Source organism: Notolepis coatsorum (assembly GCF_963971535.1).
Source record: "Notolepis coatsorum genome assembly, chromosome: 2".
In the NCBI taxonomy this organism is placed as follows: Eukaryota; Metazoa; Chordata; class Actinopteri; order Aulopiformes; family Paralepididae; genus Notolepis; species Notolepis coatsorum.
In genome coordinates, this window is record NC_140166.1 from 226522234 (window position 1) to 226538311 (window position 16078).

The 16078-nt window shown below is 45.2% G+C and overlaps 1 protein-coding gene across 1 annotated transcript in view; it reads left to right on the forward strand.

Moving 5' to 3' along the window:
- Positions 1–16078, forward strand: part of LOC311223827 (synaptotagmin-16-like) — a gene marked incomplete at both ends in the record, with an annotated part of 88832 nt that overhangs the window by 57731 nt on the left and 15023 nt on the right. Inside the window, one exon of the mRNA XM_084308592.1 lies at positions 7662–7807. Within this exon, the coding sequence (XP_084164718.1) occupies positions 7662–7807 (146 nt within the window). The remainder of the gene's footprint in view (positions 1–7661; positions 7808–16078) is intronic.

Below are 16078 nucleotides of genomic sequence, written 5' to 3' on the forward strand. Positions count from 1 at the left end.
TGGTTTGGGTAGCTCTCTATAGTATATGTATGGTCTGGGTATCTCTCTATAGTATATGTATGGTCTGGGTAGCTCTCTATAGTATATGTATGGTTTAGGTAGCTATCTATAGTATATGTATGGTTTGGGTAGCTATCTATAGTATATGTATGGTTTGGGTAGCTATCTATAGTATATGTATGGTTTGGGTAGCTCTCTATAGTATATGTATGGTTTGGGTAGCTCTCTATAGTATATGTATGGTTTAGGTAGCTATCTATAGTATATGTATGGTTTGGGTAGCTATCTATAGTATATGTATGGTTTGGGTAGCTTTCTATAGTATATGTATGGTCTGGGTAGCTCTCTATAGTATATGTATGGTTTGGGTAGCTATCTATAGTATATCTATGGTTTGGGTAGCTCTCTATAGTATATGTATGGTTTGGGTAGCTTTCTATAGTATATGTTTGGTCTGGGTAGCTCTCTATAGTATTATCTATGGTTTGGGTAGCTCTATAGTATATGTATGGTCTGGGTAGCTCTCTATAGTATTATCTATGGTTTGGGTAGCTCTCTATAGTATATGTTTGGTCTGGGTAGCTCTCTATAGTATATGTATGGTTTAGGTAGCTATCTATAGTATATGTATGGTTTGGGTAGCTCTCTATAGTATATGTATGGTCTGGGTAGCTCTCTATAGTATTATCTATGGTTTGGGTAGCTCTATAGTATATGTATGGTCTGGGTAGCTCTCTATAGTATTATCTATGGTTTGGGTAGCTCTATAGTATATGTATGGTTTGGGTAGCTCTCTATAGTATATGTATGGTCTGGGTAGCTCTCTATAGTATTATCTATGGTTTGGGTAGCTCTATAGTATATGTATGGTCTGGGTACTGGGTACTGTAGCTCTCTCTTCATGGTTGCGTGCGGCGCCTGTGTGATTGGCTGATGCTGGTCGACATAATGATAATAGGAATACGGCTGAGAGAGCCCAATGTGTCCGATGTGTATTTGTTTGACTGGAGTGTTGTGGGGGGGGGGTATTCTGTGTTCGGTCAGTGGAGATCTAATGATACTGAATTTATATGATGCCTGTCAGATTCAGATTCTATTGTCACATCTTTTCATACATACTGAAATTATTTTGTTCTTGGCTCCTTGGCCTAGCTGCAGCATCATCTTCAATAAAGTAGTATAGAAAAATAGTATAGAAATAGCTGCATAAGCAATGATAAAATGGTACTAATCTACAATACAACTAGAATGGGTGGTCATTGGAGCACATATGTCCTCATGCTATAGTGCAGTGGTTCTCAAACTACGGGTCGCGACCAAAATTGGGGTTGCGGGTAGGTAATAAATTTTATTTTTTTATTATTATTATTATTTGTTACTGTTCTGGCAACATACTGGCATACATACAACATACCGATCGGCCCGGTACCGGGTCACGATTTCTTTCACGTCACTACTAGATCAATATAGTCCGTATTAAGTGATGTTGCGTTTCTTTTTCAAATGTAGCCAATAGTAAAGACGCTAACCCTGTCAAAACAGCAGCCAAAGTGTATATTTTTATTACTACGTTTGTTTACCCTGGCCCGCCCCCCCCCCCCCCCCCTTGCACAGACGGGCAAGCATCCGAACTGAAGTGAACATTAACTGAATTGAACTGACACTGACTGACACTTGTTATATGTGACTGTCCTGTATATATTTATGTATTTATTGTGGGGATTGGGAGGGGGGCGTTTGATGTTCCATGTTGATGTCCCAGTGCTTAACTAACATGCTGTACCGCAAACGATTACCACCAACCATAATTGTGTGGCATTAAAGTATCTTGTATCTTGTATGTATTTTAAGTGTTATTAGCTAAATATGAGCTTATAGAAATCTATTTATCTATCTATTATTTAGATGCGAGGACAGGAAAGCTGTCATGAAATCGTTGTAGTCATAAGAAAGAGGAGACCCAGGGCTTTCGATGGATGTCTTAATTTCATAATTTCAGTCAAAGTGTATATTTTCAGCACTACGTTTGTTTACCAATGATTTTAAGTGTTATTAGCGAAATTATGAGTTTATAAATATCTCAGCGCATCCCAACGGAAACCGGATTAATTAGACGGAAGTAAAGCAAGCTGTCATAAGTGTTTGTAGTCTTATGAACGAGGAGACCCAGGGCTTTCAATGGGCTTTTGAATTTCATAAAACTACACTTCCCAGCTCACGCCAGCCCCTGTCAATCATCTTCTAGACTTCTAGCGTGAACTCTTTTTTTACGTTATTTTTGGGATCATATCTCACAGGTCAAACAAACCTGAACGTTATTGCCATAAAATAGAACGTAGTTCGTTTATTTACCTTTCTGTGAACATCTAGGGGAAAAAATGTGGCTCAATCAGATGAAAAATGGCGGAGCAATTTACATTACAAGAAAGAGCACTCTGTTCTCTGGACCTGGTGGTGTTGTTGTCCAGCACTCTGTCCTCTGGACCTGGTGGTGTTGTTGTCCAGCAGGGAGCACTCTGTCCTCTGGACCTGGTGGTGTTGTTGTCCAGCAGGGAGCACTCTGTTCTCTGGACCTGGTGGTGTTGTTGTCCAGCAGGGAGCGCTCTGTCCTCTGGACCTGGTGGTGTTGTTGTCCAGCAGGGAGCACTCTGTCCTCTGGACCTGGTGGTGTTGTTGTCCAGCAGGGAGCGCTCTGTCCTCTGGACCTGGTGGTGTTGTTGTCCAGCAGGGAGCGCTCTGTCCTCTGGACCTGGTGGTGTTGTTGTCCAGCAGGGAGCGCTCTGTCCTCTGGACCTGGTGGTGTTGTTGTCCAGCAGGGAGCACTCTGTCCTCTGGACCTGGTGGTGTTGTTGTCCAGCAGGGAGCACTCTGTCCTCTGGACCTGGTGGTGTTGTTGTCCAGCAGGGAGCACTCTGTCCTCTGGACCTGGTGGTGTTGTTTTCCAGCAGGGAGCACTCTGTCCTCTGGACCTGGTGGTGTTGTTGTCCAGCAGGGAGCGCTCTGTCCTCTGGACCTGGTGGTGTTGTTGTCCAGCAGGGAGCACTCTGTCCTCTGGACCTGGTGGTGTTGTTGTCCAGCAGGGAGCACTCTGTCCTCTGGACCTGGTGGTGTTGTTGTCCAGCAGGGAGCACTCTGTCCTCTGGACTAGTCAGTAACAATGCCCCTGTTATGGTGACAGGGACACCATACAGCTGCGAGTGCCGTCCTTCAGATGAGACGTTAAACTGAGGTCCCAACTGAATTTGGTCGTTAAAGAACCCAAGGTGCCTTTTGCAAAGAGTAGGGGCTTCCCCGATGTTCCTGGCCAAATTCCCAATCAGGTCTCGAACATCAAGGCCACCTAATCATCCCTCCCCACTTAACCTCTCAACATTCGGCGTACCGTATACTTTGCCCTCGTCTGCCGGCCCCGCGCTGCATTTTTTCCCGTACATTGTTGGAAAGTTGAATTTGCCGCCTTTCGATCGCCACCACACTCAACCTATTGCGTGCTTCGGCTCTCGAGTTACAAGACGATATATATCCGGCGAGTGTCATTTGACAAAGCCGTTCGGACGAGTGACCACGTCCGGTTGTAAACGGTCCTGAACTGACCACCAGTCACCGCTGATGGCAAAAACGATTGACCACCCGTTGTAGCCAAGGAGCGTCCCGAACGCGATCCCAGACGAGCGCTGAGGAAGGTTTGAATCATACGTGTTGTTGAGATTAGGGGGTGCTATTCCGTTGAAATGTGGGAAGATTATATAGATTATGTATGAGATTATTATATGAGACAAACAATGATATGAGATGTAATTACAAATAAACTCGACCTGACTTGACTAGCAGCCTTTCCCTCTACCCCATAAAGAAACTACCTGCAGGGGAACTAGTACAGATATACTAAGCTAACCCCCCCCCCCCCCCCCCCCAATAAATCAATCAGCCGTCGTTCGCCCACTCGCTCTCTCTCTCTCTCGCTCTCTCTCTCTCTCTGTAGGTAACTATGGCAATGCCTCAGGTAGAGTGGGACACGTTGTACTCAGTGACCTGCGGTAATAATGGAGACTCTATTACACACAGTCAGTCAGTCAGCTGTTGCTAGCCAATTATGGTCAAACTCCAGAGCGAGTGGAGTGCTCTCACCGTGTCCTTGTGTTGTGTGTGTGTTCGCGTGTGCGTGTGTGTGCGTGCTCTGTTGAATGAGGGAAGGAGTGTGCGGGGGGGGGGGGGGGGGGGGGGGATAAGAGAAGACGGAGAGAGAGCATCTAATAGAATTTTTGATCTGTCTTTTCATTGATTTTTATGTAGGAGTTGTGTGTGTGTATGTGTGAGTGTTATGTAAGGGTGCAGGTGCATGCATGCATGTCTGTACTTTTAGTGGGTTGGTGTGAGGAGGGAACGGATAACATACGTCCTCCACCCACTACTTCCTCAGCGACAATAAGCTCAGCAGATCAGAAGGCTTCATGTTCTGACAGCTGGGACCAGACCCACCAGGACCGGTGGGGGTCAGAACCCCAGTACAGCAGTGGGGCCGACATGTCTACCCCCTCTACGATGAGCTAGTCAAGATGAGAAGCACGTTCAGTCACAGACTCATACCCCCCCGACACTCAACTAACCGCCTCGGCCAGTCCTTCATACCAGCGGCCATCAGGCTCCACAACAGTGGGCAGGGACTGCTGCCAGACATCCAACTACTAGGAACCTAGTAGCTGACCCCCACCTAAAATTTATATTAAATTAAATTTAAATTAAATTATAAAATTAAATTATTATTATACTTACCTTATGCATACCGCACCTTATGTGAATACTGTATACTTCATCAGGGCATATATTTAGCATTTAGCATTTTAGCAATTAGCATTTTTAGATTATATATTAGATTACATTTAGACTATTGGATTATTAGATTATATATTGCATATATTTAGCATTCTAGCATTTAGTTTTTTTTAGATTATATTGGTTTAGATTTAGATTATTAGATTATCTATTGTAACTATATTTATTGTAGGGCAAAAATACATACCCTCATCTCGCACCATGTTGCCCATATGCGCATGTCCAGAGTTAATTATACTGTATATTTTTTACACTGCCTTTTTATTCTATTTTAATGTTTACTTCTCCACTGTACTATAATTCTGTGACCTGTACGCGTCTATTCTTTTACTAACAGATTTCCAGTTCCGTGTTCGCGTTCTGCGATCTGATTAGCCACTGACATTTCTGGTGCGATCTGACGTTTCTGGTCATGTGACATGTGCGCCCAATCGCGTGACGCGCCCATTTCCGCCTCGAACAGCAGCGAATCAGGGCTGGTGTTCTATCGCCCTGCTCTAAGACAAACTCTAACCTTAACCAACTTCGAAAGAGTGCCTAAGCTTAACCGGTGGCAGAACTTGCCGTCACACGATTGGCGCGACCAGAAACGTCAGTGGCCAATCAGAGCGCAGAACGCGAACGCGGAACTGGAAATCCGTTAGTAAAAGAATTCAGGCGACCTGTACCTGTATGTCTTCTACTACCTGTACCTCCGCTCCCCCCTCCCCATGTTGCTATGATACCGAATCTCCCCAAGGGGATTAATAAAGGAATATCTTATCTTATCTTATGTTAGAACCCCAGTTCAGCGGTGGGGCAGACTCTAAAAAGCTACAAGAAATACTGGAACAACACCCCTAGAATCTGTGAGAGCAGGGGTGGAAGAGGACTCACAGGCAGATGACACTGTTACAGGCCATGACTTCTGCTTTGGACGAGCAATTCAATGAGTAGGATGAATGTAGGGCTGGGCGATTAATCTATTTTATCGATTAATTCGAATGAGTGATTTTTCCAAATTGATTTTCCAAAAAAAATTATAATAATAAATAAAGAGTCACCTTTTATTTTACAAAAAGTGATGTTTGGTGAAAGTTTGATTTGCACTTTATTAATCCCAATAGGGAAATTCATTCTTGTTTGATGATCAAGAGGCACCTTTTATTTGTTTTAAGTGAAGTTTGGAGAAAAAGCTAGTTATTGCACTATTAATCCCAATAGGGACATTCATCTTTGTTTGATCAAGAGTAACCTTTTATATATAATATATATATAATATTTTTTTATTTTAATTTTTTAAGTGAAGATTGGTGAAAGTTAGGTTTGCACTTCAATCCCAATAGGGAAATTCATCTTGGTTTGATTTTTTTTTTTTGTCAAATAAAAACAAAGCTTATTTGAATGATTTCCTTGGCATTTCTAGTTTTCAAGAGAAAAAAATCGATTAAAATCGTAAATCGGATGTGGTGTGAAAAAATTGGCGGGTTTAATTTTTAGGCCATATCACCCAGCCCTAGATGAATGCATCAATTCATGGGCAGGGCTGGAGCGGTAGAGGGAGAGAAGCTCCAGACCTTTCTTTGTGGCAGAAAGTAACAGTAAAAGGCCTCAGAATACATCAGGGAAGGAGGAAGTAGAAACGAGTAGGCCAGGGGTCAGCAACCTTTACTATCAAAAGAGCCACTTTTCCCCCCTCCCACAAAATAAAATGCTCAGGGAGCCGCACAACCTTTTTACCCTTAAAATGAAGATAACACAGTGTATAACGTTTTATATATCCCCAAGCATACCCCACATTTAGCATAAAACGCCTGACAATTGCATACCCAAAGTAATTTGCGATTTATTATACTTTATACTTATAGCACACAGTTTGTTGCATTAATGGATTTATAAAGCAACAAAAAGAAAAACGTTGATTGAAAAAATACTGGCTGTGTAGACCTATTTTTAAATAAAACACAGAAGAGGAGACAAAGCACTGGTGTCTGTAGACCGACTTTGAAATAAAACCCTGAACTATGCAGCTCTATTTGAGTCCTTCCCTTATTTGTGGAAAATCTATAAAATAAAAAGTAAATTTTTCGTTGTTCGCAAATTTCGCACCACATATCAGGCATACAGGTAAGCCTGCATCGTTAGTCGTGAAAGCAAATTAATCTGTCCACGCTGAATTAAACCCTCTATTTTCCTCAGACTTTCCTTTTTTTGGATTTATCCATGGTTAGCTTACTGGGGGGTCAGAAACTCAAGATTAGCCACTTGCAGACGGCAGGGAGAGGCGCAGGGTGTGACGTACTGTATATTTTAGTTGATGAAATATTTTTGTTGACTAAATATTTTAGTTGATGAAATATTTTTTCATTTCAGTGTCACAGTATGACATCGATCTCCAAAATAAGAGAACAGGGAGCCGCAGCTGATTGGCTAAAGAGCCGCATGCGGCTCCGGAGCCGCAGGTTGCCGACCCCTGGAGTAGAGAAACCACAGTTCACAGGATATCAGTCATCCTGTCACTGAGAGAAGAGCTGTGGGCAGAAATACTCCTACTGTCTGACTCCTCTATTATAGACTTGATTAAGGCTGAGACCACTTATCGATTTATCGATAATTATCGATAACTGCGTGAAATCGATAAGTGGCGTCACTTATAGATTTTTTTGAATGTGTAAAAAAAAAACGATTATTTAACGTTAGTGTGTGTGTGTGTGTGTGTGTGTGTGTGTGTGTGTGTGTGTGTGTGTGTGTGTGTGTGTGTGTGTGTGTGTGTGTGTGTGTGTGTGTGTGTGTGTGTGTGTGTGTGTGTGTGCGTGCGTGTGTGTGCGTGTGACCTCCTCTCCCTTTAGTGAACAGCTACGGTGACGACGACGATGACGATGACGATGATGCGTCTCCTTCCTCGGACAGTGAAGACGAGGCCCTGAAGCAGTTTGAGATCTCCGCGTCTCGCTCCCAGAGCCTCCGGAACGCCGCGGCGGCCAACAGCGGCACCGCGGGGCAGAAGCAGACCCAGAACCAGAACCAGAACCAGCCCCACCCGCCTGCACCGTCCAAACACAGACACAAGTTCACCCGCCTGCTGTCTGACCCGGAAGACGAGGGCGCGGGGCCTTCGGACGGTGAGGGTGCGGGCATCGAACGCACACACTCACACTCACACACTCACACACACACACACACACACACACACACACACACACACACACACACACACACACACACACACACACACACACACACACACACACACACACACACTCACACACACACTCACACTCACTCACACACACACACACACACACACGCACTCACACACACACACACACACACTCACACACACACACACACTCACACTCACTCACACACACACACACACACACGCACTCACACACACACACACACACACACACACACACACACACACACACTCACACTCACACACACACTCACTCACACACACACTCACTCACACACTGTTATGTACCATGTTAGTCCTGTGTCTTGGGCGGCAGCTGACGGCTGCTAATTAGCTGATTGCTGCTGATTGGACACCTGCCTGCAGGCTTAAAGGCACTTCCCCACCCACACATGCACGGTCACAGTTGCTAGAGGAGATGGTTGAAGCAGTGTCTTTTTCCCTTTCCACCACTTTGATCTTTAGTTTGTGCTAGTAATCATAATTAGAATAGTCTTTTGGTTTAAACACAGACCATTGGTGTCTGTGTGCACTAACGTTGTGTCCCTTTGAGCCAGGGTCGTAACAATTGGGCGCTGGTCCGGGAGTGAATTTGGAAACAGATACCTCTAGAATTTGTTTGTTGTTGTTTTTTTTTGCATGGTGTGTCTTGGTGATGTGGTTTGGGTGGTGATCGTTACATGTTGTGTAACGTGGGGGCTTGAGCCGGTCTTCAAACAGGTGAGTATGCCCTTATTTTTTGTGATTTGATTTGACTACTTGTATGCTGTTAAAATATATAGTTTAGTGGACACCACATGTAGGTAGTGTCATTATTTTCTGGTTGTTTGTCAGCTTCCTGTGTACCACTTACTCCTGGGGCAGTCATAGAAGTGATTAGTAACATCTACTTGTCTTGTACCATACCATATACTTGACGGGTGGGTGGTCAAGATGATCTTTGGCTGGTAGAGGGTTAGGTCTACAGTGCTTTAGCTTCAGGGTAGGTAGGTTAGGGTGCCAGAAAATACAGGTAGTGTGTTAGGGCCTGATGTAGTTTTTTTTTTAGGGTAGACATGTGGTGGGCCTGGCAGTTCTTCGTTTGACTGCAGTGTAGATGTAGAAGCTGTAAGTAGTCATATCAGATTATAAGGGGCACCTGTTTGAATTTGTTTGTTGTATTTAATTTTTTGTTTTGAGTGTAACACAGTGTTTGGATAGCCTACCTGTTAGCACCTGACCTCCTGCGCATATGACACATCTGCTTATTTCAGGGTGGTTGGATTATTTGCAGACTAGAAAGGTGCGCTCAGTAGAGCACACATCTCCACCAGGTCGCACGCCGAACACACAGGCGGACAGGCACAAAACTGACTGCTCTCCTTATAGTTATTAGTGTTAGCATTAGCATGCTAACGCTAATAAGGGGTGCTTCAGTGGTGCTTCAGCTGTGCTTCAGCGGTGCTTCAGCATGCTTCAGTGGTCCTTTATGGTTCTTCATGGTTTTTCAGTGGTTCTTCGTGGTTCTTCAGTGGTTCTTTAGTGTTTCTTCAGTGGTTCTTTAGTGGTTCTTCAGTGGTTCTTTAGTGGCTCTTTAGTGGTTCTTCAGTGGTTCTTCGTGATTCTTCAGTGGTTCTTCAGTGATTCTTCAGTGGTTCTTTAGTGGTTCTTCAGGTAAATTGTGTGTATGCTAGGGTGGTTTTGGCAGCTTTTGGTAACTCTAAAGTGAGTAGTTTGTGGCGCTGGTACAGTGAGGATGGCTACCATAAAGGATTTTGTTGAGAACCCTTCTGACGAGATGTTGGAGAGATTTTCCAAAGAGCAGCTTCTGAAGCTTGCTGTGCACTACAATGTGGAGCTTACTGCCAGTGAGAAGCGGTTAAAAACGACTGCCTTGGGGACTTTGAGGGCTATACTCATTGAGGAGCAGGTGCTTGTGGCAAAGGTGGATGAGCCTCTTTTGTCTGAGGTGTCTCCACAACTCTCTGGCGTGGCGGAAGGTGTTGCCATTGATTGGGGGCCTAGGGAGTTAGCATTTAAGGAAAAACAGCTGCAACAAGAGCGTGAGCTTAGGGAACAGCAGCAGCAACAAGAGCGTGAGCTTAGGGAACAGCAGCAGCAACAAGAGCGTGAGCTTAAGGAACAACAGCTACGACAAGAGGTCGCACTTGAGGAGAAACGAATGTTGCTAGAGCACGAACGTGCGCTGAAGGAGCTTGAATTTAAGCATGCTGCCTTGCAGGCGGGTACTCTGCATTCAGAGTCGCATTCCGGTTTTGATGTCTGCAAAAATATTAGGATGGTGCCTCCTTTTTTTGAGAAGGAGGTGGATAGGTACTTTCCCCTTTTTGAACGGGTGGCAACCACGTTGAAGTGGCCTGATATGGCCTGGACGCCGTATCAGGTTCTCGTTTGTAAGGCACAGGAGGCGTATACTGCTCTGTCCCTTGAACAGAGTGCTGACTATGAGCTTGTTAAAGCTTCCATATTGAGGGCTTATGAGTCTTATGAGGCTTATGAGGCTTATGAGGCCTATCGTCAGCGTTTTAGAGGCTATCGCAGGTCGGAGGGACAGTCGTATGTTGAATTTGGAAAAAAGAAGGAGAACCTGTTTGATAGGTGGTGCACCTCTCAGAAGGCGGAGTCAAAGGAGCAGCTTAGACAGTTGATTCTCCTAGAGGAATTTAAAAGATGTGTTCCTGATACCGTTTCCACTCATCTAAACGAGCATAAGGTATTGAAGATAGGCGACGCTGCTGTCTTGGCTGATGAGTTTGTGTTGACACACAAGTCCGTCTTTGTGGAGGAATACCGTGTTGAGTCCAGGGGTAGGCGTCCTTTTCAGGGGGGCCGTTTCCCAAAACCTGTGTCTGCTGGTCAGTCTACTTCACCTCCTAGGCATGGTGGTTCTGCTAGTGCATTCCCAGAGGGGATTATATGTTTATACTGTAAGAAGCCTGGTCATATCGTTGCTGGGTGCCCTGTGCTTGAACAGAAAAATGTCAAGACTGTGGCTCTGGTAGAAACCGTATGCAGAACACCTATGCTGACGTTGGAGGGTGATGGGGGAAGTATAAAAGATGTGGACAGAGAGCTCGAGGGCTCCTCAAGATTTATGATGGATGGATTTGTTTCCCTGACTGATGCACTAGATCAGTGGTGCCCAACCAGTCGATCGCGATCGACAGGTAGATCGCGGGCTGATTTAAAGTAGATCTTGATTAATAAAATTTGATTATAAAAAAAATAATTTTTTTTTTTTTTTTTTTTTTGCTAAATCAACTCTTCCTCTCCTTGTTAACTACAACAAGCAATGCTGTTTGTTATTTAAGATGAGGTCGGACTCGGCACTGACAGATTTGTGTTCATTATGCTGCTTTTATAAAGCCTCAAATGACGGCTTACAATATACAATTTTGGCTGGTAGCTCTCGGGCTAGGTGGTAAATAAAAAAGTAGATCTTGGTTCAAAAAAGGTTGGGCACCCCTGCACTAGATTCAAAGCAGGCTATAACAATATGGAGAGATACCGGAGCTGTTCAGTCCCTCATTCTGGAGGGGATTTTGCCGTTTTCAGAAAAGTCTTCATTGCATTCCGGTGTCGTTGTTCGTGGCTTTGGAGGTGGATTTATGGATGCACCTTTGCATGAGGTCACACTCAACTCTCCCTTAGTATCAAGCAATGTTGTTGTGGGGGTATGTTCTCACATTCCCATAAGAGGTGTGTCCTTCATTCTAGGGAATGATTTGGCTGGTGACAAAGTGCTGGCTACTCCAGTTGTAATTCCCATCCCTGTGGTTTCTGAGGTCCCTGATGAGCTGGCACAGAAATATCCAGGAGTGTTCCCTGTGTGTGCTGGGACACGGGCAATATCAAAGGACAAAAGTGATGTTGTTGATACTTCAAATTGTGACATTACACTTAGTGACACATTCTTTGTTGAATTCAAAAGTGACCCTGTTGAGAATTTTGGAATGCACACTGTGGATGTACCTCTGCATAAGCGCAGTGTCTCAAGGTCTTCCCAGCCTGTACGGTGGCTGAGGCCATGGACAAATTGGAGGATGAGTGTGGGAAGGATGCCATGAGAGATGTTGTTGATTCATGTGACACCGTTCTAGTTGAAGAGGCTACAAGGCCTGGCTTAGGCTGCCAGCCTTCCCACAGTAGCTCTATTGTTCATGATGTTTCACTTGTGGGCAGGGATGATCCCAGTATGTCAGTTGATGATTCTGATATTGATTCACGTGTCCACACTGACTCTCTGCCAGGCACTAGGTATGCTAGTCAACCTAGTTACCTGTGTCCTGTACAGCAGGAGCCGCCTTCACAACCTGGTCTGATGAGTGGCAACCATTTTGATCAGGACAATGTTATTTTGTGTGACGCCATTTTGGATGGTATTCTAGACGCTTTTGTGACTGATGTATTGCCAGGTTCCAGGGACGGTGGGGCTGTACCTAAGGCAGCGCATCCTACTCTGGATGTTCACGGTTTGCAGTATCCTGAACTGCCAGTGCCAGGAGGAATGGAAATTGGGCGCTGTGGTGGTATCAAAGACCTATGATTTTTGTTTTTCTGTGTTCTGTCCTGTTGAGCGCAGTGAGCTTAGCTCTCATATTGATTTTGGTTTGCAGTCTCTTTTTGACAGGTCGGTATCGGTGGAGAGGCCTGTTGAAATGGAGCTCATATGTGATAAGGTCTTGGTTTGTCGATGGGGTGCTAAGCCTTACGCCTCAGTGGAGGATGAGCCTGCCCCACTCCAGCCATATACCGCAGTGGAGGAACCTTTTGTGAGGTCTCGCTTGCTCGAAAGTCGGGACAGTGTTGTTTTTTGTTTTAAACAGCATTGTCGAATGTTCCACAGTGGGGAGCATTCGACGAGGTTGATGGTCGTGTTCGACAGGGGCCGACCCATGGCCGCTTTTTGGTAGTGACTCACTGTTTGGTGGTTTGATGTGTAGTGGTTGCCTCCTGTTATGTACCATGTTAGTCCTGTGTCTTGGGCTGCAGCTGACGGCTGCTAATTAGCTGATTGCTGCTGATTGGACACCTGCCTGCAGGCTTAAAGGCACTGCCCCACCCACACATGCACGGTCACAGTTGCTAGAGGAGATGGTTGAAGCTGTGTCTTTTTCCCTTTCCACCACTTTGATCTTTAGTTTGTGCTAGTAATCATAATTAGAATAGTCTTTTGGTTTAAACACAGACCATTGGTGTCTGTGTGCACTAATGTTGCGTCCCTTTGAGCCAGGGTCGTAACACACACACACACGCACACACACACACTCGCACTAACACACACTCACACTCACACACACACACACACACACGCACACACACTCGCACTAACACACACTCACACTCACACACACTCACACTCACACACACACTTGCACTAACACACACACACTCTCACTAACACACACACACACTCACACACACACTCACACACACTCGCACTAACACACACTCACACTCAGGGGTGCAGTCGTAATATCAGAACTGCCTGGACGCCACGTGCACGCGCATACATGTTCCCTCGCGTGTGCACAGACCAGCTCAAGCAAACCCCCCACAGGGCTTGTATTTTGGTCTTGCACTTCTCTTTCTTTGTTATGCTATGCAAAGACTAGGTGATAAGTGCCGGGTACTTGGCGCACGGCGCGACAGTAGAGTGAAAGTTGTGAACGCATTTTTGTGTGCGCGCACGTGCACATCCGTGCGCGCACTTCTGCTCAGCGAACTGCTAGGACTGCGTGGTACCGAGTGTACCCACCACTGCATCACTGCTCACACTAACACACACTCACACTCACTCACACACTCACACACACTCACACACACACACGCACACACACTCACACTAACACACACTCACACTCACTCACACACACACACGCACACACACTCGCACTAACACACATTCACACGCATGCACACGTACTGTACGCACACACACACACACACACGAACACAGTCGTAAAGACCTGCTACTTCGGAATTTTAGATTAACATCCTTCACACAGAAACACCAAACACACATTATACATCACAGATTAAATATCACACACACAATCATTTAGTAATTTAGGTTTTAAATGTACAAATACACACACGTAGTGCACACACACCTACAAATAAACACACACATGCAGATGTAAACATACAGATAGATACACACGCACACACACACATACACACACACACACACACACACACACACACACACATAAACACATGTGCTTGTCCGCACACATGTACAAATACAAATACACACTCAGAGGATTTCACAAAGAGATGGAGGGATTGGAAGCGATCTTACAAAACAGCCAACTAGGCTACGCAAACGGTCTGTGTTACGCAAACATAGAGTGCGCAAACAATTCGCCCCAGCCCCCCACGTCACATCATATCCACACGCAAGCAACAAAAGTATCGGTAAGATCCTCTAATAATCCAGCGTGAAGCCAAATGAAGCGACCTGCTGGTCCAAAAGGCCCAGAATAACATCTTCATTGCAGATTAGCGGCTGTAAAGCGCTCAGGCAGAGCTAAGCTTGATTGGACCACTCTGGCGCTGGAGGAGTCTGGAGTGGATGGATAGATAAATAGCAGAACTCGGGGTCGTTAGATTAATTAGGAAGCCGGTTTGCACTCATGTGGGGGGGGGTTCTGGTGTCTTAAGGTTGGTGTGAGGAGGATGAGGGGTAAGGGCTGACTGAAGGATTATACACCATGGCTCAAGAGGTCAAGTAACCATGCTGGTGGAATTAGATGATCTAATTCTCCCCGCTACACACACACATGCGTACGTGGGCGATCGTACACACAAACGCAGAGTTATACATTAGTAAGATGATATCAAAGAGACGTATAGCATTACAAACCTTATTATTGGTATCTAGCCTCCGTGGTTTGAGCCGGAGGCGCTGAGAGAAAGAGTTCGATGAGGTCGCGTCACCCCTCAGAAACGATGCCCCAGATGTGCAGCACGTCCTCCTGGCGTTGCCACGGTCACACGCCAAACATTCTGAAGGTCAGCTGACATAGAATCACTTCTCATATATAATCACTCAAAATAATAATTGCGAATAGCGATCCACCAATCCAGTCCAGTCTTTTAGACCCTACTTCCTCTTCTTTTAGACCCTACTTCCTCCTCTTTTAGACCCTACTTCCTCCTCTTTTAGACCCTACTTCCTCCTCTTTTAGACCCTATATCCTCCTCTTTTAGACCCTACTTCCTCCTCTTTTAGACCCTACTTCCTCCTCTTTTAGACCCTACTTCCTCCTCTTTTAGACCCTACTTCCTCCTCTTTTATACCCTACTTCCTCCTCTTTTAGACCCTACTTCCCCCTCTTTTAGACCCTACTTCCTCCTCTTTTAGACCCTACTTCCTCCTCTTTTAGACCCTACTTCCTCCTCTTTTAGACCCTACTTCCCCCTCTTTTAGACCCTACTTCCTCCTCTTTTAGACCCTACTTCCTCCTCTTTTAGACCCTACTTCCTCCTCTTTTATACCTTACTTCCTCCTCTTTTAGACCCTACTTCCCCCTCTTTTAGACCCTACTTCCTGCTCTTTTAGACCCTACTTCCTCCTCTTTTAGACCCTACTTCCTCCTCTTTTAGACCCTACTTCCTCGTCTTTTAGACCCTATTTCCTCGTCTTTTAGACCCTACTTCCCCCTATTTTAGACCATACTTCCCCCTATTTTAGACCCTATTTCCTCCTCTTTTAGACCCTACTTCCTCCTCTTTTAGACCCTACTTCCTCCTCGACCTTACTTCCTCCTCTTTTAGATCCTACTTCCTCCTCTTTTAGACCCTACTTCCTCCTCTTTTAGACCCTACTTCCTCCTCTTTTATACCCTACGTCCTCCTCTTTTAGACCCTACTTCCCCCTCTTTTAGACCCTACTTCCTGCTCTTTTAGACCCTACTTCCTGCTCTTTTAGACCCAACTTCCTCCTCTTTTAGACCCTACGTCCTCCTATTTTAGACCCTATTTTAGGGCCTAAGACTGTTTCATCACCAATGTCCTATCCCCCAGTCCATGCCCCCTCCCTCTGGGCAATCTTTTCCGCCC